Source organism: Aethalodelphis obliquidens, unplaced genomic scaffold, assembly GCF_003676395.1.
Source record: "Aethalodelphis obliquidens isolate GAN/ISIS:26980383/991018 unplaced genomic scaffold, ASM367639v1 scaffold2, whole genome shotgun sequence".
Lineage (NCBI taxonomy): Eukaryota > Metazoa > Chordata > Mammalia > Artiodactyla > Delphinidae > Aethalodelphis > Aethalodelphis obliquidens.
The window spans coordinates 26,951,564-26,977,947 of record NW_020837946.1 but is presented as its reverse complement, the minus strand read 5'-3'; the positions used below and the strand labels follow the sequence as shown (position 1 = coordinate 26,977,947).

Genomic DNA, 26,384 nt, shown 5'->3' with positions numbered 1-26,384 from the left:
ACTCTTTTCTATCCAGTTTTGTCACCCTACAGATTTTCCCTATACTAAAGAATTCCTTTACTGTACAATGTCACATGTCAGTGAAAGTTAGCTCAGGTATGTCCTTAAATGCCAAGCACTAGTTTAAAAAAAAAAAAAAAAAAAAAAGAGTATATGTAAACTGATGGTGATCTTATATTAAAAGAATAGATATTCCAGAAAAGATCTGTAAAAACCAAGGTGTTAACAATAGCTACCTCTTGATATTAAAAGTGGGTTGTTGGGCTTCCCTGGTGGCGCTGTGGTTGAGAGTCCGCCTGCCGATGCAGGGGACGCGGGTTCGTGCCCCGGTCCGGGAAGATCCCACATGCCACGGAGCAGCTGGGCCCGTGAGCCTGCGCGTCCGGAGCCTGTGCTCCGCAACGGGAGAGGCCACAGCGGTGAGAGGCCCGAGTACCGCAAAAAATGGGAAAAAAAAGTGGGTTGTCGAATATGTTTTTTGACCATAGCTAACTAGTGAGTTTGCTATAAATTTTCCCTATCTTAGTACTACTAATATCAGATAAGCTTTCTCCAAAGTCATGGCTGCCGTTTTTCCTCTTCCAATCACAGGAGAAGTCACAGGACGTTGAAGAATGGCAGATGATCGGAAAGATGAAGCAAAGGCGCCTCACTGGACCTCAGCTCAACTAACAGAGGCATCCGCCCACCCACATCCACCTGAGATCAAGGATCAAGGTGGGGCAGGGGAAGGACTTGTCAGAAGCGCCAATGGATTCCCGTACAGGGAGGATGAAGAGGGCGCCTTTGGAGAACATGGGTCACAGGACACCTACTCAAATACCAAAGAGAATGGGATCAATGGAGAGCTGACCTCAGCTGACAGAGAAACAGCAGGTAACTAACGGCTCTTCTGTCACCAGGGCTTGCTTTGTGCTTTGAAGTCTGTTTAGGCTGAAAGTGAATTAATTTACAGCACTGATCTTCTTTCACTAGTGCTAGGACTGAAATTCTAGTCGGTCAGGGGAAATAGACACCAAAAGGAGAGAAAAATCATGGGAACTAGCCTGACATTTCCCCCAAATTAGTTGTATGCTCAATCTCATCTCCCTATTTAGTTTTTACCACTTTAATTTTGGTAGACAAATGGCTTGATGTGTGCATGTTTTGCTAGTAACTGTCAGCACTGTAACTTACTGAAAGAAAACTTCACGAATAGTTTCTTATTGATACTCTTGAATGATACTGGACTTAAATCGATAAATTGATAAGAAGCATACTTACTTTTTAGGGCAGAAAGGAATGTAGAGTCTATCTCCCAGCCTTTAAAAAATAAAAGAGAAAAAGCAAAGAAAACAAACACACACATACATACACAGGAACCACTTAATACTTCCTCAGATAGCTTTTTAAGAACTAATATACAAATGCTTAAAGGAGAACATAATATAATATAATCTTAAGTACTTCCTTTCAAAGTGTAATTTCTACCAATAGTCCTCTTTACTATTGATGATATTGTCATTAATGGCTTAGAGAAACACTAGCCTGCCCTATAATATTCTACACCATTATTTCCCTTCTTTCCGTAATTCAGAATTTAATGCATTTGAACCACAGCAACTTGCTGACATGCTACTCCAAAGAGAGTAAGTAAACTACTAGTTAGAAAGGCTATACCGCCTTCAAAATCGTCCCGTACTTATTCAAAGATTGGTTTTCTACAGTCAGTTAGTTAGTAACACGTGCACTGTACACTCAGTTCAAAAAATATATTTAAATTTTAATGGGCAAGTATGAAAGGCATTTCAAATATAGTATGATTTTTTTTTTAATCCACTCATTCAACAAACTACTATTGGGCATTTTCTACGTACAAGCTGTGCCAGGGTATGTGCAAGGAATGGACTCTGAACTTCACAGAGCAGATGATCTAGTAGCAGACATTAGACATGTGCATACAATTAATTCAGATACAGAGCACAGTGTGTTAAGTATCAAATAAGCAGTATAGGAGGACAAAGCTAGAGAGGGATTGTTTCCAAACAAAATTCCCAAATTGTGCACGGAAGCATCTTGAGGTGCCGCAGCAAAGGCAGAAGAGTACGGCAGAGTGTTCTAAATACTCAGAAGAAACACTGTGCTACTCAATGGCTTTCAAATACTGCATGAACTATTAGTTCAAGATAGTCCCATATCACTACTAGATCACACCACATTCCTTTTCAAGACGCCCTGTCTTTGTGAAGCTGCATTTTGGCAGTTGCTGTGATAAAAAAACAAATACCCTGCAGAGATGTATGTGGAATGGAAAAAGAGGGTGGCAGTGTCCAATCTAATTCAAAGATTTGAAAAGCTGTGCAATGCCCTATAGGCACAAATGTCGCATTAGTAAGAAATTGTGGTTAAGAATGAAATAAAAATATTATCTTTACTTTTCATGGTTACAAGGAGGATTGAAAGAGATAGTAGAGTATATAAAATGAATGACTCAAGAAATAGTCTATTAATTACCATTATTGTTATTATGATTATCAGTGGTGGTAGTTGTATCTATATGGACAACAGGGCACTCTGGGTCTAGGAATATTTTTCTACAGCTGAGTGTAATTCAACTTGAAGAGGGTGGGACTTGGGTGTCAGGAGCACTAACTGGGAAACTTTTGAAGGGATTGAGGCACGAAGAGTTGAGGACATGTTAGAACAAAATGGTTGTGGGAAGGAAGGAGATAACGTGAGACCAAGATTTTTCTCATCATCGTCCCCCGCAGCACTTGACATTATACCTCGAGGACTCAATAAATGTGTGTTGAGTGAGTGGTTGAATGAATGATGCAAAAAGAAGAAAGTCCTTTTCCAATTAATGGTGAAAACTATTGGAAAGTCTTATTTTGTCTCTTGAACTCTCCCTAGTTGACTCTCACTGACAATTATGGAGGCTTATTACATACTCAAGTAAAAAACCACTGTAGCATGCTTGGTCAAGCAGTAGAGAACCAACATCATTCACTATTTCATTTTTTTCAATGGTCTTAATTATTTAAGAGCATCAGAAAAATGTATTTGCCAGGTCAGTGTGTCCTTGCCAGCTTCTTTGAGAAAATAATATAAATGAAAAAGAGACTAACAGATGTTTCTTTAAACTGTGGGTTCAGGACCATCCAGAGACAGTTTTGAATTCATCTTAATATATATCAAATGAGTATTACATTACCTTTGGGAGACTAATTATGTAAGTTTTGTATGTATATTCAAAGTGACAAAGGTTGTGTAAACAGCCTGCTCTAGGTTACCAGAGTGATGTTTCAGTCCAAATTATGATGTGATTTTAAATCAATGTCCCTCCAGAAAGAACAGGCCAAGTATTGAATCCATCAATTATCCACATGTGGAAAGCAGTAGGAGAGGAAAAAGTGTAAAATATTATCTTCTCATACCCACAGAGGATTTCCCAGTGATAAGTTAATGTGCAATTAAATTTCTCTCCAAACTTTAGCTTAATAAAAGAATAAATTATATTATGATGGTTTATATATAACTGTTTCACAAATCACAAACAAAAATTATCCCCAGTAAAAAGAAATGTTCTCAAATCTTAGATATGTTCTTTAAAAATGCTGTCCTTTGATGATGGAGACCATTGATACGAGCTGGCATTATATCAATAATTTGAGGTGATTATTGGAAAGAGGACCAGGCTATATATTAGCCCACTCTTTTATCATTCCATATAATGTATTGGTATATTGCAATTTCCCCTATAATGGATATTTCTCAGGACATTGTGAACATGAAACATTTCCCAGTGACATCCTCAGCTATATGCTATCGTGTCCAGACCATTCCTGGTTAAAGCCAAAGACCTTTCTTCTACTTTCCTTCTTTGCTGTAGCCTTCTCTTCATTCTGAGAAATAAACCTTTTCCTCAATATTGTTTATTTTTATTTATCTCTATAAACAAGATCACATAACAAATGAATTGTAATCATCAGTTCCCCCTCCTTCTTCCTTCCTTTATCAGAGTGGGCTTACTTCACCCAAAGGTCTACCTCATTGTCTCTCATTTACCCTTTTCAATGTGCACCTTCATTTCTGGGCCATAATAACTTTTAATTTGTAAAGGTACAAGGCCATAGTCAGCTTATCTTTGATCTTATGCCCTGAGGTGGTGGGGGAGGCAGCAGGAGGGTAGGAGTTGCACAGGAAGAGCTGGAAGGAAGTTATACTTTACATTATATTTCTTTACAGCTTACCCTTCTAGATTTTTGTCTCTTTCCAAATTAGCTTCCAATTTAAAGCTAATCCATAGAAAGGTAGATAGTATTAAATGCTCACCTATTACTTTAAGAATTTTTCTTACATTTGTTTATTGACGTGTCCTTTTTAGAAGCCATGCCATAGAAGCCTAGCAAAAGAAGTGAGAAAACATTGAGAATCAGGCCATTTAGTAAAGTTATTATTATTGATAAGTGAATAAAACATGTGACTAAAGCAGTCATTTTTAAATTGTTTTCCCTACATGAATAATAAGAGTAAAGTCTTGTAATAAACCCTTCCTCTCTTTTCCACCTTATCTTCGTTGAAGAAAGCAAGCAGAACGCATTTTGGTCGCTCTAGAGTTTGAACTCTGAGTGAAAATTAGGAGCCTCATCTTTAAGCTTCTTATTCGTGGGTGGGGCCCAAACTCATATGAGAATTCATATCATGATAATATCAAGATAACTGGATGTTAGCTTGTAAGACGACCTTTCACACTCCTCTTTATGGGTTTAGCAACCCATCCAAGATCACATGGCTACAGCCAACATGCAGGTCTCCTGCTTTATAGGCGAGTGATCTTACCACTGCCCCACGCAGCCTGATTCAGAGCCACACGCCCAGCTGCGGCTGTTACCAGTCATAGCCAAAGAAGGCAATTCTTCTTCCATTGCAGAATGGTCACATCCATGTACCTTGAAGCATGACAGAAAATGAGACCTTTATTCCCAGTTGTCAGCGTGAATGGAGAAAGAAAGGAGGCAATTCTGAGAAGTTTACAGATAGCAAAACTTTGAAGTATTTAAAATCATGCTTTCGTGATTTTGACTGTTTTAAGGTACAATGCTTTGAATACTAGTAAAAACACCAGTCATAGTATAAAGTGCCTTCATGATCATCAAAAGCCAGCATCAGGTATCTCTTTGAGTAAATTTAAAGATTCAAGGGCATTCCTTCAGTAACTGCCCCTTGATTTCCCAGGGCTGCTGTGTTTCCCCAACATTTCCCTGGATTCTTTCCAGGTCTACTCCCTGTCAAAGCAGTGAGATCTGTAAAAGCTCTTCTGGGTTATCCATGGTCAGTTTTTCTAGAGTTTTCCAATGGAGATGCACCTTCTAAAGCCTGGCCTGCCCTTTCACATCTGCATGACTCAAGCAGCCAAGTCATGAACATAGTCGGATATCTAAGTTTATTGTTGCTGAAATTATAAATTTAAGCTTGAAAATGCACAGTGGAGAAAAATGTTGTCATCACTTACAAGCAAAAATATGAATATACCTTTAAACTTCTCTCTTTCCCTTTTCGATCTTGGAAAATGCAGCCTTTTCTGACCTCCCCATTCTCCCCTCCTCCATCCCCAGATTTGAGAGTTACTGGTAGGAGTCACCATCCCATTTAAACTGTGGCATATGGTATGTAATATATATTAACGTAGGCAGAGCGAAATAGTACAGGACCATTTCTCCTGTGAAACGACTGAAGGCATCCGCACGACCCCTAAGGCAAATAAACAAGCTGGCCTAACAATACAAGAGGTTGCAGATTTTCCTTTCCTTGTTGTCATGCCAACCACTCATTGCTCTGGCTGCCATTTCCCTGAGCTCCACAGAGAGGAGTGTGCTGAGCAGTTATTTAGCATTCAGGGCGGATCTGCAGAAAAGCACACAGCCTCACTGCAGAGTGTCTGGCCCGGCGGCGCCGATGGATGAGGACAGAGAATGGGGATCTTTTCAATGTTTTCCTTCGAAAGGTTAGGCATCGGGGGCTAGAAAGAGTGAGAAAGACAAGGATTGATAGAAAAGGCATGAGGTTTGTATTTGTCACGTTTGCTTTGTCCTATGTGATCTCTATACTATTTGAAGGCAGGTTTGGAGATTGGCTTCAATCATCTGTGACTTGTCTTGTTGGTAAATAGAAGGATCTGAACCTAACTGGGGGCTAGCTTGCGTGGACATTGTCATAAAGAACCTTGGTAAGGTATGAGCTTGTTTATAGCAGGTATTGCTAACTAGAGCTTATAACGTTTTACAAATTAGAAGAAAAGACAGGTACCAGATACAGTTGTTTATTTAGATGTGCAGTTAGAGGGTAGTTCTTCCTATAAAAAATTACCTTATATCTTTCTTTGCTCTTCAGCCGAAGTCTTAGAGTAGAATGTGATTGTCTTAAGCCGGTAATTATGAAACAAAATTTAAGGAAAACTTGGTTTCTCTAGACTCCTTTTAACTAAACCCAATGATGCAACAAATAAAACATGATTTTATTCCTTGGAATTTTAATTGCCTACAAACACTTCGAGTTGTGAAAAGCAAGGCTCGATGTAACACAATATAATATGATATTTTAAAATTAAGGTTAATTTGCATACGCATTTACTCCCATGTATGGTCCTCCAGAAAATTCCTCCCATGCACTTGCGGAAATCATTCTCTTTTCTTTATTGTCTTGTTTTGTGTTAAATGTCAGAACCACGTCACAAACACTTTAAAAAAAACCTATTTTATCATTTTGTTTGGTCTACTGACACTTTGAAAAATTGTGTTGAATTTGAATCTTAATCAATGCAACAGATTTGAGCTAAGAATAATTCAGAACTACTTGTAAAAATTATTGTCTCGCTTGTTTCTAGATGTAAATATAATTTAATACCATTGTAGTTTTTACTTGAGCCTTTCTCCTAATCCTGTATTTTTCAGACCTTATCAAATTTTCTCCTAATTTGCTGTCATGGTGGGTCATCATATTTTTCTTTTAATATATTCCAATTATTTGAGGTTTTTAAAATCTCCACTAAGAGAAGATCTCTAAGCAGTTCATAAAATCTTTTTTATTCGTAGTGAGTAGATGACAGTAATCAGTCATGGAAACAAGTTTTCCTTGATTCATTTTTCAACCCTCTAAGCCCGTGTTTTGGTTAGGATTATGCATAGCCTTTATCTGTCCCTTGTTCAATTTCTAAGCATTCTCTCCTCACAAAAGAGAAAAGAAAAAAAAAAAAAAAAAGATGAGAAAAACTTTAATACTAATTTGGAACAAATAAGTTTCCCTAATATCTGGGGAATGTATTCATCATCAATCAATAATGTGTTTTTTGAAAAGTATGATGTATATATAAATTGATTATATTGCTTGTATATACCTGAGAAAAGTATCTGTCTCTGTATACCAAATACCCCCTTGAGGGTTGGCTTCAGGTTTGATTTTATTGCTGTTGGGAGGTTAGTAGGCTGGGGAGCACCAAACAGTCATCACACCTCCCTCTTTTCTCCCCGAGCTACTTGAGATGAACTGACTTTCTGCTTCAGTATATCAAGCCCTCTTGCTCTCTCACACTTCACTGCACCTTAGCATGTTACGTAAAACACTGCTTTGACTGTCTGGGGAGCCTGGAAATTCATACCAGGAGCAGATGAACAGAACAACTGGTGCTGCATTGCAGACCTGGTAGTTTAAGCATGATCTGACTTGGCATCATGAGTCCCCAGGGGAAAAGGACACTGCACGCTCGCTGCCCTCTCACTGTGTTACTCGCCTCACAGAATGAGTCACCGTTCAACAGCCCTCAGAGAAAATACAGTTCTAAAACCAGCCAAGCTGATAAGCAGAGAAAGAGGAAAGCATATGTCCTAGGCTCTCATGGCAACTTTGAACAAATATGCAAATGGTAGATGGTTATTAGAACACAGAAATGAGAGTTAAATATCTGCTTTTACAGTTGATTTCAGCAAAACTCAAACTTCAGAAGATATTAGGCAAAATGGATACCAAGGGAGGAATCAAGGTTCAGAGAAAAATCATGTATAATAGAGATGATTCGGCCTCAGCAGCCTGAAAATTAGACTCAATATTTTCAGTCCAGATTTTGTGTTTGGAAACATAGGTCCAAGCGGTGCTGGGAGCTGAGCACCTCTGATTCTTGCATAAGTGACTCTAGCATGAATGGTCAGTCCTTTGATTGAACTAACAATCTTCTCTTTTGCAAGCAAAGATAATTTGCCCAAGCAATCTGTTATGGTTTCATTCGTGTGCAGCATCGTGAAACAAGTGATGGAAAAATATTTTGAAAGGGTACATACAACAGAAGAGATTATCAGAAGTCCATGATCAAAGATCCAGAGCTGATTCATTTTATTTTCTCAAATGAACCTCTTCTTCTTTCAAACATCCCCATGTACCATGTTTATATCTTGCTAATAATAGCATTGATCATATCAGAACATTTTACTGAGGTTACTTGTTACTTGTTTTAATCCCCATCACTAGGTTCTACGTGTTTTGAGGTAGAAGCTATGCTTCATTCATCTTCATGTTCCTTCTGGTATATAATGCAATGCTTATTTTCCATAGTAGGTGCTAATAAACATTTTTTTTGAAGTGAGATAAAGAAAAAGAGCGTTAGTATCCATGTTCTGTTTTGAGAATGGAAATGTCATCAACAAAATGGGGCTACAAAAATTACACCACAGTGTAAGCAATACATTTGTGGGAAAGATGATGTTAGAAAGGAATACTGGAACTAAAGAGGCAGATGGAGGAACAACGAGAGGAGGCTAGATTCAAAGTAAAGACTATAGAACTTGATTAGGACAATCAAGTAGGAACTCTGAAATATGGTTATAAAGGGAATGTCATGGAGGGATATAGCAGAAGACTTGATATGTTCTGAAAATAGTGAAGGTTTGAAGCAAAGAAAGAAAATATATCTTTGACTTAAAATAGCAGTAAGATATTTGATTAGAAATATTGTCTTGATGATGAAAACAGCTGAACTGGGAAGAATATGAAAAAACAGGATAAATGACCTTTCTAAGAGACATCAATAACCTAACAGCTAAGAAGTATACAGATATTGAACAACTTTTCTTGTTCATTCCTGCAAAATTGAGCCTCATGTAATAGAGTTGGCCTCGATAGAAAATGATACTGAAATATCCTGCAAACAAAACTCTAAAATGAACGTCTTTGTTGATCCTATCCTCTGGCTGTAAGGTAAGGATTGCCTCACTGCTATAGATCAGGAGGTCACACAAATTTCATTTCTGACAAATGGACAAACTGAATCTTAAAGCAAATTGATGTTCTAAATCATAGGCTTAATTATACTTCTGTAAAGGAATATACCAGTTTATCTTGGAGAGATGTTATGTATCCTGCTTTTGAAGGTTAACCTGAATAAAATATCACCAATGTTCTTTTTTACTCTACTTCATCTGTGAGTCTATAAAATTATTTGAAAATGATAAGTTCTTAGGTAATAAACAGCATTTCCCTATTGAATAACAGGGATATTTATTCACTAACTTTAGGGAAAATGTTTCAATTTCAATTAGATATACTTCTCTAGTTTTGTTATTTTAAAAAATGATAAAAGCTGTTCGTAATCGATAATTTTTTTTCTTTTTGACATATTAAAATGAAAGATGCTCCCATTTACATTTTCTAATTCTAATCATTAATTTTTTCAGTATTTAAAGGACTTTCTTTTTCTCCAAGGAGGAAAATAATAAAAGGACAAGAAAAACAACTACTATTACTTTTATAAGCAATTTTTGAAATGAATCAATTCATTGGATACTTTTTCTCCTTGTTGCATTTTGCACGTTGCTATTCTTTACCTTAAAGCCAAATTATATTTTTCTCTTTCTTTAAAAATTACCTATTGGCTGTTTTTCTCATCAGCTTGAAAAACCAAGGTTTGTGACTAATGCACTGAAAAGATTGGAATAAACCTCCCCTGAGAGCTTTACCAGACTTGCCTTTTGTCAAAAAGAAAATTGCACTAATTTGGCCTAAGTCACAAAGCATGTAAGATAGTCCTGCAGGCCAGTTCTCACCCAATTCTTATGTCTTGATCGTAGTAAAACAAGAAACAGAGAAATGGGTTTGAAGCAAATACAGATGCCACTTTCAAAAGTCACATTTTAGGAGAGGAAGTTCATTCAATCAAGATAACAGTGATTTCTGACCTTGTGAAAATATCTGCTCTCCGACCTAAGAAAAATTTAGTACTTGAAATGCTTTTGGACCACAGTGAACTTGCACATATGATCTGAATGCTGTATTGAAAACACTGCTCAAGGATTTGGCTGTTTTGGTGACACACGTTTCCTTTCTAGTTGCATTTCACTGTTTATGAGTGAATTGAAGCTACCCTAGCTGATAATTTAGCGTCTTAGGACTGGAATCACCAGAGAAGGTTGATTTATTTTTTTTAAGTGAAGGAATAAAAACCTCCCAAATTATGTTTAACTTTTTTAAAGTAAATTTGAAAATAATGAGCATTTCTTCAATTCTAACTAGAAATGCTTGAGTCTCCTATACTCAGATAATGGTGTTTCAGCTCTTCCTTATGTTCTCTGATGTAAATAGGTGTGAAAAAAACTATAAATACAAAATGCCTTTCTTCGTTAGGTCTGTGGAAAATGTTAGAAAGTATTTTTAATATCTATTTGATTAAAATGTCAAGGTGTTTCTTTTATTTTTTTCTATAAAATTTTAACTGTAATGCTTCAAATGATATAATGATTGCATTAAAACTGAACTTCTCTTCCCGTAGCTTTTGATCACTTAGTTACTGTCATACCAAGTCAGCCCTGCTTCTGCATTTCATGTTGCATTTCAGAATTATCCAAGAAAAAAAAGAGCACAAAGTTCCCTGGTTTCATAAGAGTTCTTACTTATACAACAAACTTCTCTTTAGGAAATCAGACCCAAGTACAAGCTCAAATAAAACATTTTTTAAGGGTGGAGGACCTCTGTAAAAGTTGGGAAGGAGTGACTGATAATGTAGCAGGGGAATGAAAATGAATCAGAGAAACCAAGCTATTTTGGGTCATATTCTTAGAACCAAAACTTGGCCAGCCTCTTCATAATCAGGGCTATTGTATATGAAATATTGAAATTGTAATTTCATTTTGAAAAACTACAAGTCCTGATTTACAAATTTTTTTTTATATGTCAGGAAGAAAATAATAGATATTTTCATAGTAAATTGAATTTTCATTGCTATATTTTACTAAGAAAAATTCAGGACCTTTTTAGGAAACTTGAATTTTCATATTATCAGGGAGCCCCTTATAACTCTTCCCTAGGACTGTGTTTTTTATGCCAAATGAAGCTCTGTGTTTTTTGACTTTGCATAGCGTATGATTACAGTAGCATCTGCCAATCCAAAGCTAAATTATGAAGTAAATAGAACTTGCCTTGAGCACCTTCCCATTTGCTTCCTGAATCCTATTTCTTCATTTTCTTCAGGTTGTCAGCAGTCACCTGCAGATACCACATATGCCCAGGATCCCACTCTCAATGCCATTTGCAAAGCGCAGTTGCCTTGCCCCATGTTAGGCTACCTACCTAGCTAGCGTTACATTCTCGCATTTTTCTCAACACTGCCACTCCATCAATATTGATCTACCTTTCTCTTTCTGCTGCATTCCTACAGTAGAACAACCAGAGCTATTGCCATAATGAGTTACAATTTTATGCTTCCTAGATATCATTTGCTTTCTGATATAAAGCGTCAGTGTCTTCAAGTAAAGAATGAATATTTTGACAGTTTTAAGTGCGATATATCACCCTGGGCACCCACAATTGGCAAGTATTTCTAGAGATGTGCTTGGTAACAATGAGACCCACTACACAGAGAAGAGGTATAGACTGAAATAAGTAAACAACATTGAAGCAAAATCATCAATGTAAAATTTTATTTCAACAGATCCCTAAGGGGCATTTTCTAAAGTAGGATTTGTATGTTATTTTAAATTTTCTGAAGATAACTTTGAAATTACTATTATTGTTCTTGTTTGTCTTAACATAATGAACTTTTGTATCCCATGATTGGAGAGAAATTCATTTAATAGTATTTTCCATGGGATGTATTAATCCAGAACACAAAAGAAAATTTTATTCTAGAATAATTTTTGGCATAAAGAAATTTTAAAATTATATTAAAGTCTTTGCTTTTTAAATACTATCATAATAGTACAAATGTAACATTGGACCTAACACTTATTTTCTTACTTTAAAAAATTATTTTCTCACTTGCAAAGTCTATTGATTTTGCTATTCAGACACGATGGAAAAAAGTCTTTAACTATCAACAGTTTTGCTTGTTTGGAATTTTTCCAGGGAAGCGGTCCTCCTTCTCTCAGGTTGTGACTGAGCTTAATTTAACAAACATTAGTAAAGGATAAAAGAAGGATGACTCAAAATTATCTTCTCATTTTCTTTTGTTTTCTTTTTCACCATAGCATTTTAGTTTTCAGAATTTCACAATGTAATTAATTCCATTGTCCCTTTACCCACAGTATGATTGAAACATTGTTCTCAGGTTATATATATTCAGTTATAATTTGAAAATTATAAAGAATTACCATGTGCACTTAGTGACTTAAAGTCTGCCAAGTCCTTTTAGGGCTGATATAAAGAGAATATTTGTGGACAATATTTTATAGAGCTCCAATGGCAAAAATAAAATAGGCAGTTATAGAAGATGGAGAATCACTTATTTAAAATATTTACAGTTCACAAGAGACTGGCTAAGAAGAAAGCACATAAGGTAGATGCTGTTATGTTGCTATTTGCACGTTCATTCTCAGAATGATGTTAGGACTAGAGGCTTAAGCAAACTGTAATTACACAGAAGTTATGTTGGTTTATCTGTTTGCTGATTGAATGTACCGTATGATGTATTGTGAACAACGTGATTTTCTCATCATATAGTTCCTAAATTCCGTATGCTTCTAGGTCACAAGGCCTCCAAAGATTTACTTAAGTTATTATGCTGGGAATGAGTTAGAAGGAGCAAACAAAAGGTAGCTAAGCCGGTGATTTTTACCATTTTATTCTAACAGTTTTTCCCTAGATGAAATATTTAAATTAATAGGAGTAACTAGTAAAGACTCTTCCTGGTGTATGGAGCACTTATACTTTAAAAGTTCACTCCAGTGACTTTTTTTGGAATCTAGAATGTTTTTCCATTTTTCCATTGTATCCTCTGCCTCAGACATTCCTAGGTTTTGCAACTGTAGAAGCAATGATTTCCCCATATGAAATCTTAGACTTGCGCCTCGTGCCCAAGTCCTTTGAGGTACCCAAATACAGATGAAGCTTTGAAGACACGGAGAGACCCTCATGTGCATGAATGATGGCACATACGTAAATTCACACACACACATATATGCAGAATTCACACACTCACACTCACATAAGCACACGTGTACGCAAGTGCTGTTCTGCACGCATGGTACATTTTGTATTGTTTATCCCACAGTTACTCTAAGGATGAATTTTTTCAAGCTCTCTTAGTTTTATTGATATTTCACCTTTTCATCAATGTTATTAATAATGTCTTATGCTACCTTCCTTCAAGAGTGTGATGTGTTCAAGACAATGCAGAAAATAATCCAAATTCTCAAAGTCTACAAGAAGTAGTACATTTGTAATGATTTTGACAAAATGCAAAACTGAGCGTTTCAAAGCTCTAAAAGCATTTTATCAATTCCCTCAGTGCCTTAATTATTGCATTCAATTTATTAATATTAAGCTATTTGAAATTTTCAGAGGGGCATATTCCCCAAGACATTTCTTTCTCAAATTAATTTAAGATCAATAAAATGTTACAAGCTGATTTAATTAGTAAATGTTTAATATATGAAGTACAAACAACAATATAAATATACACACATTTCTATATTGGGATCCCCCAATACCAACAACAGCACAAATCTTTAACTAGAATATGTAAGTATAAAGCTAGACCATATTTGCGTACTATATTTCTTCTGCTGTACCCTTAAAATTACAAGTAAAATTTTCCAGTAGGTACTATTTTTGATCCATGTTTTGCTTTTCTAATTACTTTTGATTCCATACTATAATATCCTTAACCTGCAGTATGCTTTCACTGATAACCATCTTAATTTACTAAGCCTTTCCCTTTGACTAAATTTAAATGTTAGGCCAATTCTATCCAAGTTCTAAAAATTTCATTTGAGTAAATTAAATTGTCAGTCTAAACAAGATTATGGATTTAAGCACACAGGTTGAAATAGGAAAAAAGAGAGCGAAAGAGGGAAAATTCTCCTATAATCGTACACCATACTCCTAATCCTAGCCCAGATGCATTTCAGAAGAGGACCATATGAGTGATTATGGTGAGATCAGCTAAAATCGGTGGCCATTACTAGAAAAATCTTAAAAAACAAAACCATGCCCTTCAATGAGATTGCCCCGCTTTCAAGCACAATTTTAATGTAGGAACACCATGTCTTACTCATGTTTGTAGCCCCCGTAATGACTAAGCATAGTTCCATCATCTATAGTGGATGCGATATAAATTCTCTTAAATTTAAGTACCCATCAGAATAAACTTTGTGCAGTCATGATCGTGTATCTTAAGTGCATTTATCTCCATAGACTAACTTTACTGCAAAAGCATTTCCCCCCATAGATTAAATTTATCCTGGGTTTAGTCAGTAAGTCTTAGGAAGAAATCTTTGAAAAAGCTGGTATGCAGAGATCTACAGCTGTAGTGTTGGCCGGGGTGACCCTTTGGAATCAATGGGAGTCTGACTAGCGAGGGATATGCCAACACTGGCCTCTTTAATAAGTGCTAAGGTGCCAGAGAAACAAACAAAACAACAACAAAAATCCAATCTGCTCTTTTAATTTCCTTCATCACCACTTGATTACAGGAAATAGCTTCAGAGAGAATATTTACTCTCCAAATTAAGCAAGGAGTAGAAGCAAGGAACTTTCCTTCTTTCCTGTTTTTATGAATTTATCTAAGGTATTTGTTTGGCAGGGCGCTTCGAACACAGTGCTTTCCTTGTTGACTAGTTTCCATCAGCAGCAGCAATTAGCATCGGTTTCCTAGGCAACCATTCTGTACCCTACTGAGAAAAACCTTTTCTTGACAGGAGCGTTCTAAAATTGTTTTGTTTTCCTTCTTTCACAAGTGTATGGTAGGCTTACTTGTCATTTCTTTTAACACAGCACTATTATGCTCATTATTCTTAAAAGCAGAAACACTTGCTGGCTTTTATATTCCATGTGGTTGAATTTATTGTCTATGTCTCTTACTTTTCCCTTAAACAACCTGAAAGAAATCAACAAAAATATGTTCTCAGGCATATGCCAACTTGCTTGGATTTTTTTGTTCACAGTCTAATTGATGAGACTTTACATGTTCAAGTAATCACAGCCGGTTCTGATGAAAACCCAAAAGGTACACATTCAAAATCAGACTTCTGTGCATACCAACGATGTCCTGTGTTGCTCAGGACAAACTTGGAATTGTCAGGACCACAGAGAAAGTTTCAACGCCATTGTTTTTATTATAAATCAATGAAACAATATTGATAGATTAATATAACAAAATAACTAAATTAAAAATAGGTGCTAAAAACTGGTTCTGAGACTGGCAACAAAATTTGATGTGATAAAATAATGTGACCAGCAGAGCATAGCAGTGGTGTAGCATGAATCAGCATCATGGAAGAAAACAGAGGGCTGCAACCCAACTGTAAATGCTGAATAGTATGGTACAAGGGTAGAGTAAAATTTACTTTATCATTTTAGTTTAAATAATAAGTGGCAGGAGCCTGATAGAGTCTGTTAGACAGTGACACAAAATTCAGGCAAGAAAGTACTCACTGGGAAAAATGAGAGAATCGTCCTAATGTACAACAAAAACCCTCAGGTCTTTACCAACATTTTGCAATCACATGATGATAGTAGACTTGGTGATAACAAGACTGTAAAAGTGATTAAAACAGTAATATGTAATTTAAATAAACACTTGCTATATAAATTTCATTTAATTGTCACAACATACCAAAAGATGAATATCACTTCTATTCCCCTTCACAGATAGGGAAACTGAGGGTTAGAGAGATTGTCACTTACTTGCAGATAATAAGAGATAAAGAGAGAATTTTATTCCAGATTTTCTGACACCAGAATCTACTATGATATAAAATATTTGTACTGCACGGACGTAAATCAAAATGATATTCAAATGAGAGAGTAAATTGCCTTTATCTGTTATTTTGCCAGTTTTCCAACCTGGAAAATGTGTTACTGTGTGGATTAAATAATATTGACAGGAAATAAAGGTGCCTAGTGTAGCAACTTGTTTAATAACCTTGTATTGCAGGATGATGCTTATTCATTATTTATGATAATGTAAGTATCTTAACATCATATCTTTGAGGTATTATCAAGTAGGTTCCTGTGGATGAGAGCATGTCTCAATTAGTTGCTTTTTTTTTTTATACATTTATTTATTTATTTTTGGTTGCATTGGGTCTTCATTGCTGCACGTGGACTTTCTCTAGTTGCAGCAAGCGGGGGCTACTCTTCGTTGCAGTGCTCAGGCTTCTCATTGCGGTGGCTTCTGTTGTTGCGGAGCACAGGCTCTAGGCGTGCGGGCTCAGTAGCTGTGGCTCACGGACTCCAGAGCGCAGGCTCAGTAATTGTGGCGCACGGGCTTAGTCGCTCCGTGGTATGTGGGATCTTCCTGGACCAGGGCTCGAACCCGATGCAGGGGATTCTTAACCACTGAGTCAACAGGGAAGTTCCTCAATTAGTTTCTTATACCTATTTACTCCTATTGGTGGTATATGTTTCCACAAATATATTTATCCAATAACAAGAAAAAACATTCTTCTTTCCAGAATTCAATTCAGTCTACTGAGGACTGCTTTGATCCTCTTGTGAATACTGACCCCATATCTGTTATCCAGAATACATTTACAAGACAGACTTCACTTTTTACCTGTAGCTGTTTATCTATATAGTGATGATATGATATCACCTGTTGCTCTATTCCCTGGGCTGTGTCTTTAAATCCCTTTGAAATCCTTGACATTAACAAAAGAGAGAATAAAACACATATTATACAAGCTCCTTAACTAAGACAATTTCTAACATAGACTAAAAGTGTCCACTTCCAGAAAATTTTAGACGTTCAAAAGAAACATAACCGAGCCTTTCAAAATTTCAGATTACAGTAAGATGTGTCATGTTTTCAGCTGTGAAGATCAATGCTAACTTTCAATGAAGTATAATGAATAGTACTTTTTCAATTTATGCATAATCTGTATTCATCTTTAATCTTCTGAACAGCTAAGTCCTATTCAAAATTTTATACGTATAATGTTTGGAAGAAAAAATAACAACGAAGAATTAGACTAGAAAGTAGGAAAGGCAATAAGGAGGTAGAACAAGTGAGCGATGAAAAATTAAAATGTCTAATCTCTTAATTACAAAAAGAATGTTTCATGTTGCTAATTGTCCTCAGCAGTAGATAGGGGTTATCATGCCTTTAGGAACACTGTCTAGAAGACAGTCCTAAGTTGGGACTTACTGGCTGCAATCTAGAGCAGATGGTAGACCAGAACCTACACGGCCAAAGAAGTGGGTATAAAGCCAGAGAATAAATAATAACATCCCTCTAGCTTTGTCTAGAAAAAAACAAAAAACTGCCCTTAGCCATCAACATAGATGATTGCAGACTAACCATATTATCTGATATTCATCATAATGATAGCCTAGTTGGGCTGGACCCTTAGGGCATATCACTGTTGCTCTTTCTTTAAAGTAGAAATATAAAGGTAGAAGACTCAGAACAATATATGGCTGAGAGAAAATAAAAACATCTTGGTAAAGAACTAGTGGGAGATCTTCTTTTTATTTGAGTTCTTTGATGTGCCAGGCCTGTTATATATTTTTGTAATTGAGTTCCTCACAAAAACCTGTGAGATGGGTACTATTATCATTTCCATTTTTTGATTGAAGAATTGAAACTCAGTGAGTTTGAGTAAAATTCCTAGGATGAAGTAACTAGAAAGTAGCAATGCTGGAGTTTATACCCACATTTCTATGAATTAAAGTCCATGTGACTTTGTCTAATGCACACTATAAAAGACAGTAATCTCCTAGATAGAAAGATACGATAGATGGGTGGATGGATGAATGGGAGGATGGATGGAGGCGTTTAATAAATACTTGTAGAATGAATAAAGAAATTATATAATTATAAAATTAAGTACATATAATTATATATATATATACACATATATAATCACACACACACATTGTAACTCTTATGTTATCATTTTTACAGGTCTGATTTTGTGACTGCCTTCCTTTATCTTTTGTATATGTTTGACACGTTTACCATTAATCTTCCCTGAACTTTACCTGAACCCTGAGTGAATTTGCTCCTGTTCCAGGAGCCAGGCTATAACGGTGAGCCTCACTCAGGAGATCTGCTGATTAGGCCTCCATTGAGAAAAGGCCATCCTCCGTGGGGGAAGCTACCATCTCTACACTGATGACAGCCCTTTCTTAGAGGAAGATTTTTGAATTGACTGGACCAATTGAAACCCCCAGAGCAATCCTATACTCATGTTTTCCTAACACTATGAAATTAATACTAGAAAATAGTTATTTTTAAAGTTTTAACAGTATTATTTTTCCCCCAAACGGAAGATAACATGTCACGAACTTGACTCCCATACAGCCCGTTTGATTATTCTAAAGTAACGTTTCTTATAATCTGTTAAATTCTTTTAAAGAAAAAAAATGATCAATTATCCCAAGAGTGGGCTAAATTATTTTCTTACTAGTTATGATTAAATACATACAAATATAAAATCAGCTTATTCAACTATGAAACTCAAACACTTTTATAAATTAATGTTCTCTGAAACAACAAAACCAATAAAATTCAAATGTCCTGTCTCTTCCCATCTAAATAAATAATATTGTTTTGCTAAGACTAAATTATCACTCACAAGATATGTGGTACCAGCTGGTACAGTGCATTTTATTTAGGTTGGACATGTCTATACTGACTGGAGATAAGTAATGATTCAGTTTTCCCTTATCTCTGTTTAGAATATTTTGAGTCTGTACAGTGCCTAATGATGTCATTTGGCCTACACCTCATGCGAATGCATTCTTTATTAAGTTCACCTCTGTTCTCATTAACCAACAACATATAAACTAGTTCTCCACAGTTTCAAAATTATTCTAAATACAATCTCAAACAAAAAGACTGGAATAATGTAGTATAGCTCAGTTGTAATTTGTTCACATAAACTAGTAGATACTTATTTTTATTGGATTATTTTCCAATTTAAACAAATTTAATTTATGTTAACTACTCTTAGATCCTGGAAAATTCTTCAGTAGGTACAGAAGAATTTGGAACCCCCATTTAAGAAGTAGTATTCTAAAGTGCATCAAAAACTTAAACAAGAATACAATAAATGATATAAATTGGGGGGGTTAAGTTAGTAAATATAGTAACAAGCACAGATTATTTCTGAATTTGTGTAAGCATCATAAACAAGCCTTCCTTTCATGTTAATTTTTCATCCTTTCAAAAACTTGTGTTAAGCATTCAGTCTGGGTAAAGTTCAATGAGAGAAGCTTCGAGAATTGCAGCTATGACAGAGAGAAAGTCCTTGACTTGGGAAACTTTACATGGTAGTGGAGATAAGGCTTGTGTACTGACACAATTCCATGCAAGATGTATTTACTAAATGCCATAGAGAGATACTAAATTTTGTATACGTGCCAACAAGGAGATGCAGGAATGATCCAGAAGACGCATGGGTTCTACATATGTCCCATTTTCTGCAATTCTTGCTCCACCTCTCCATTATATCCAGTTTTCCATAAAACACCTGGATGCTAGAAGTGCTAAAAATCACTCTTGATTTTTAAAGGTCTGAATTGCTTTGAAAATTAATATATGCAAGTGGCAATTCGCAAAACATAAAATAATTCTTTTTGCAATATTATTAAGCAGTGTAAACAACAAAGAGGTGTCTCAAAGTGGAATTAACTTTCTGTAGCCCTTTTTGCAGTATTCTTTCCCATTGAAAATGTCACTTTGGGAGACTAGCCTTTCAGGGATTTTTCAGAGAAACCCTCCCCAACAGCCTGGCTTCATGAAAACACGCAGCCCTTCCTCCTCTTCTGCCCTCCCCACCAAATAGCACAGCAGTTAGTATTCCTTACAATGCTTTGATGATTGTTATTGTCATTTATTTACCTGGAACAACTATGAAAATTTCTGCTCAAACACTAAAATAGAAGAAAAATTCTAATAAAATAGTACTGTCTCAGAAATAAAGTATTCATCTTCTTGAGTTAAATTATCTATTACAGTATCTAACATGGTCTACAAGATATATAGGTAGATAGGTAGATGATTAGATAGGTAAATAGATAATTACAGATAGACAGATAGATAGATAATTACTCAATCATGGTCAATCACTTGTTACATAGTCTCAAAATATAATCAGGAATGGTAATAGTGTGCATTAGATAGATGAATAGACAAGCAGGTCTGAGAGTATGTTTCCTTGGTTCATACCTTTAAAGTTCATATATTTCCATTAGCCATTCACACGACTGCTAGAGAATTTTCTGGTTGTTTCTCTATTAGTCCTTCTGTTCTTCTATTTAAGAGAAAAAACATCATAATAGGAAACCTGGGTTCTAGTCTGTTTACCTCCATCAGCTGTCTGAACTTGAGCAAATCTCATCAGTATACCCAGCCTTTGTTTCCTCATCTGCAAAATGAGAGGATTTAGACAAAATCTTCTCTCAGAGCTCTTTCAGCTCTAAAATTATGTGATGCTATGCATTAAATTGTATAGTTTAAAACATCCTTATAAGGATGAATTGTATCATTACTATTTGATATTATAATTATTCTGTACATTTTTGCAATAGTAAAGAAAAAAGATCCTTCCTTGTTGAAACTAAATTGAGTGCAAAGTGTATTGTCTGAAAAATTGCTTTATGAAAAATACTTGGTATATAAATGTATGAAATGAATTTGCTGGAGCCTTGCTTAGAAATTAAAGCTTTTTCAGAAATAATTTTAAGTAGCCTATCCATACTTGCTCTTTGGATACTTGAAATTTAAATTAGGACTCCAGCTTCTTAAAATTATACTTCAAACATAAAAAAATATTAAATCAGGGCTTTCCTGGTGGTGCAGTGGTTAAGAATCTGCCTGCCAATGCAGGGGACCCTAGTCCGGGAAGATCCCACATGCTGTGGAGCAACTAAGCCTATGTGCCACAACTACGGAGCCTGCGCTCTAGAGCCCGCGAGCCACAACTACTGAGCTCGCAAGCTGCAACTGCTGAAGCCCGCACACCTAGAGCCCGTGCTCTGCAACACCACAATGAGAAGCCCACGCACCGCGACGAAGAGTAGCCCCTGCTCGCCGCAACTAGAGCAATCCCATGCACAGCAATGAAGACTCAACACAGCCAAAAATAAAAATAAACAAAATAAATAATTTTTAAAATATATTAAATCACACTTAGTTTAGTTTTAGTATTTAAGGCATTTTATAATATACTAATTACTTGAAAATTGGTATTCTAACTGTGATATGTATAAGAATGTCTGATTATATGATCTAATCCTATTGTCCTCTGTTTCCTCATCCGAAAGATGGGAGTAATAATAGTAAATAATGCATTAGAATGATGAGAGCAACCACCTTAGCAAGTGTTTGGCACGTAGTGAGCACTATAATATTTTTAAAATACTGCTTCTCCTGCTATTACTGCTACTGGCTGTAGATAAGAGTGTTTAAAGTGCATCCCTTAAGACTATATACATAGGGTATAGTGTCAAGTGGCTATTTAAAAAATCAGGAAGTTAAACATATAGAGGCAAATGTATTCAATCAGGTAATCCAGCTTTTAAAATTCAGATAAATGTTGTCCAAGTGGATTGCTTACCCAGAAGCCTGCTTCTCAAGCACTATGGTCTCTCTCATCCTGGGTGGGGTGATGAAGCCTTTCTAGAGGAGGCTGTGTCTAAATGAACCAGCCAGGTAAAAACAGGCAGATCTCCCCCAACCTGCTTGTGAATGTGTTAAGTCCAATCAGGAACCATAATTTCAATGAAATATTTATTCTAAAATCTTGATTAAAATTATGAGAACAAATCCCTACCCATCCCCTTATCCAGGACAACTTGTTTCTATTAAGGCTATAAGTGGGTTTATTTCCTAGTATGGTAGATGTTTTTATATAAAGATGATGAAAAGTTAAATTCTGTAGGATTTATTTCTAATTTAGAAAATATTTTTAATCTCAAAAGGCTTCTTTCCTTTTTAGTTGATGATATATGGAACATCATTTCCTGAATTTTTTCTGACTAGGTTATATGAAGTTAGCATTGTTAATGGTTCAGCGGATGCCATTTCAGGCCAAAAACTAGTTATCAGGCATCTCACAGACTGATCATTTTAATGATGACCCTCCCTCCCACCCTGGCTTTTTTTTAATGAAACTATTGCACTGACTAGGTTGAATATATATCATATGACGTTAAAGATCTTTAAACCATCCACTGTCTAGAAAAGTAGTAGCTCTTTAGAAAGAGACCATCTGATATATCATTTCCGTGTATTTCACTCAGATTTTATCTTCCCAGATTTTTCTTAATCTCTTGTGTTCAAACTAATCCCAGATAGTGCTGTTTAATCATAAATTCACATTTTGAAGCATCTTTCGATTTTAAATCATGGTATTTCTGCAAATTAGCATAGAAGATTATTTTAATATACTTTTCTATAAAACTGTAAGAAAACTATAAAACAGTATTTTAAGTTAAATCTAAAATGAATCCTCTCTTCTCTTAGAATTTGTTTTACTAGGTACAAAATGTTACATTGTTTCTGTTTGTATAAACAGTTTTTAAAATTTAAGCTGCCATACAGGTTCATTATTTTTCCTTAGTTCTGTGTTAATTTTGCTTAGCTCCCAGAGCCAACTCCTTTTTTTTTCTCTGTCTCTCACTTTTTTTTTTTTTTTTGGTTTATATGTGTGGGGTGTGTGTGTGTGTGTGTGTGTGTGTGTGTGTGTGTGTGTGTATTTATCTGCAATTTAATAAATTCTGTCGTACTTCTTTGGGAGAAAGACAGTAAAAATAAAATCCTAATTGACTATACTGTTTGATTATTTTTCCTTGTTGCTACCTGTTTTGGATGGCTCATCATTTTATTTTCTTTTGTTACTATTTATTACAGAGGAGGTGTCTGCAAGGATAGTTCAAGTAGTCACGGCGGAAGCTGTAGCAGTTCTGAAAGGTGAACAAGAGAAAGAAGCTCAGCATAAAGATCAGCCTGCAGCTCTGCCTTTAGGTAAATGAGAAAGAGCCTCAGGTCAGGGGCTGTGTCTGCTGCACCCTGATCACAGAATCAAGTCTTCGTGTTCAAAGACAGGCCATATCTCATACTTCATCCCTAACTGTGACATTCATCAAACATCTCTGTTGGGATGCCCTGGGATCTATTTTCACCTTCCTCAACAGACTCGTGGTATTTCAGTAGTCTTTAGGGCAGTCAACTTATAATTACACTTTGCCCCTAAATTGCCCTTAATTTTCCTTTTCCAGACCACTGGAGATAGTTATTATAAAAATAAAGCCAGTGCATTTTGATGTCATGGCCCCTACTCATAAGGAAAATGTTCTAATGCTTTAATTAGAGATGATTTTTTTCCGTTTATGGGTTTTCGTTAATTATTGTCTATACTACAGTCTCTTTTTGGTTTCCCTGAACAGGCTACACAAAACCTATAGCCAGAGATTGTTAGAATCATCAGTGACATTGTATCTCATATATGGTACTGGTCTTCACTTGGTTCATTTAAGGAAAATGAGATAGCATTTGCCCTCTCCATCACAAGTCAAATGCCCTGCAGGGCCAAACAGGTAACATAATGGTGGTCACCAAGGAAAACACTCTCAGCCAACGGCTCCCTGTCCCTACTCTGGATAGACAGACAGATAGATAGAGAGACAGATAGATGCTAAGTGTAGATGTATGTACATGCAGAGATGTATAAAAAAGGAAATTCTCTTATGTTCAACATATATGTTTATTTCACAGGTGCATATAACTAACACTTTGAAAGGTATGGTTTTTAAAGCCTAAAAATAGTACATATCTATTTTTCTGTCTTTCAATCTAATGTATCCTTAATATTTGATTTTCTGATTAGCACTCCATTGTCTATTAAAAATTAAACAATAAAAATTTCTCCTCTCCCAGAATAGTAATTAAAAATAATCTCATTATAGTCAATAAAATGTCCTTTGATTATCAAGGATTATTTTCTTCTAAAACAGAGAGGGAAAAACTTATCTAAAACATTAACCTTCTTTCTGTGGTTTACTTGTATTCTTTCAAATAAAACAAAACCCCCCTTTTTAAATTTGTTTTAATTTTTACTACAATTTAAAGGTTACTTTCCATTTACAGTTATTACAAAATATGGGCTATATTCCCCGAACTGTACAATACATCCTTGAGCCTATCTTACACCCAGTAGTTTATAGCTCCCACACCCTCAACCTTATGTTGCCCCTTCCCCCTCCTCACTGATAACCACCAGTTTGTTCTCTGTATCTGTGAGTCGCTTCTTTTTTGTTACATTCACTAGCTTGCTATATTTTTTAGATTCCACATGTAAGTGATATACACTATTTGTCTTTCTCTGACTTCTTTCACTTAGCATAATGCCCTCCAAGTCCACCCATGGTGCTACAAATGACAAAATTTCATTCATTTTTAAAAGAAAAATCTCTTTTAAAAAAAGGATTGAGGGCTTCCCTGGTGGCGCAGTGGTTAAGAATCCACCTGCCAATGCAGGGGACACGGGTTCCAGCCCTGGTCTGGGAAGATCCCACATGCCGCGGAGCAACTAAGCCCGTGCGCCACAACTACTGAGCCTGTGCTCTAGATCCCGTGAGCCACAACTACTGAGCCCGCATGCCACAACTACTAAGCCTGCGTGCCTAGAGCCCATGCTCCGCAACAAGAGAAGCCACTGCAATGAGAAGCCCGCGCACCGCAAAGAAGAGAAGCCCCCGCTTGCCTCAACTAGAGAAAGCCTGCGCACAGCAATGAAGACCCAACACAGCCAAAAATAAATAAATAAAATAAATAAATTTTTTTAAAAAAATGGAAACTTTAAAATATGCCTTAGAAGCCCACAGGGCTTATTTAAAATAAATTTTACCACTGGCCTTGACTGATAAATATTTCCTTTCAAAATCCCTTACCTTCATGTGAGTGGTCATAAAGAAGGTAAAGGTCTTGAAGAGGAAAACTTGGAGTGAAATGTGAATGAATTCCATCTTTTAGAACCTTTCTCTCTTTGGTCCTTCTTCATGTGTAGTGCCAAGCGTAGAATATTTCTCAGCTCCCACTAGCACATGTTTCTATCTAAGGTTGCCTCAAGCTGTGACAGCTTCATTTTTCTTTTCTAAGAATACATACAGAGGATGGGTTTCAACATTATCATCAGTGGACAAAATGTTATTTAAAAAATACATCTCCTAAAATAACTGTGATTAGTTTCCATATCAAAATGAACAATAGAGAGCTCTAACATTTTTTTAATCAGTCAAGCCAAATCCAAACTAAAGTGCTTGCCTGAGTAGGTTTGAATATAGTAAATTAGGACCAGAATGAAATATTTTATTAATTGAACAAGCAGACACAAATTAATGGGATCAATGATAGAATTTTAGCAGCCGTCTCTAATCCATTTTTATGGAGCGGACAAAATGATTTTTTTTTAAAATATGAAATGCTCTTCTTTTTTTTAGGTTTTCAAAAATACGTGAACCAGGTAATGGGGCTAAAAATAAGTCAAATGCAGCTTGCTATTGAGTCTTTCCCTGAATTTAATAACGAGTCCTTTTTACAGATAGCAGAACTGCCTACACATCTACTGGCCTAATAGGATTAATTGTTGTATCTCATTTTTTCGTTTGTTTGCTCTTCAGCAGCTGAAGAGACAGCTAATCTGCCTCCTTCTCCACCCCCATCACCAGCCTCAGAACAGACTGTCACAGTGGAGGAAGGTAAGGCTTGCTGGACTCTGAGGTTTGTCTTCTAATAAGGGTAAATAAACCTAAACCCATACGCGCTGTACTTCTGTATGGGTTAGTATGTGACGCAGTTTGGGAGCTGTCTGTTTCAAATAGTCAAGAAGAAGACTTTAATTAAATGTATTACCACTTCTCTATACAAAATCAAAAGTAAATGAATATGGTAAAATAAAAAAGGAAAAATCTGCTCGATA

The 26,384-nt window shown here is 35.9% G+C and overlaps 1 protein-coding gene across 5 annotated transcripts in view; it reads left to right on the top strand.

Annotated features, from left to right (window-relative positions):
* The window catches only part of MAP2 (microtubule associated protein 2), a 276,218-nt gene that overhangs the window by 199,409 nt on the left and 50,425 nt on the right, over positions 1–26,384 (top strand). For all 5 annotated transcript variants that reach the window (XM_027122623.1, XM_027122604.1, XM_027122613.1 and 2 more), the window contains 3 exons: positions 592–876; positions 23,318–23,431; positions 26,086–26,163. In XM_027122623.1, the coding sequence (XP_026978424.1) occupies positions 615–876; positions 23,318–23,431; positions 26,086–26,163 (454 nt within the window). In that variant the 5' untranslated portion in view covers positions 592–614. The remainder of the gene's footprint in view (positions 1–591; positions 877–23,317; positions 23,432–26,085; positions 26,164–26,384) is intronic.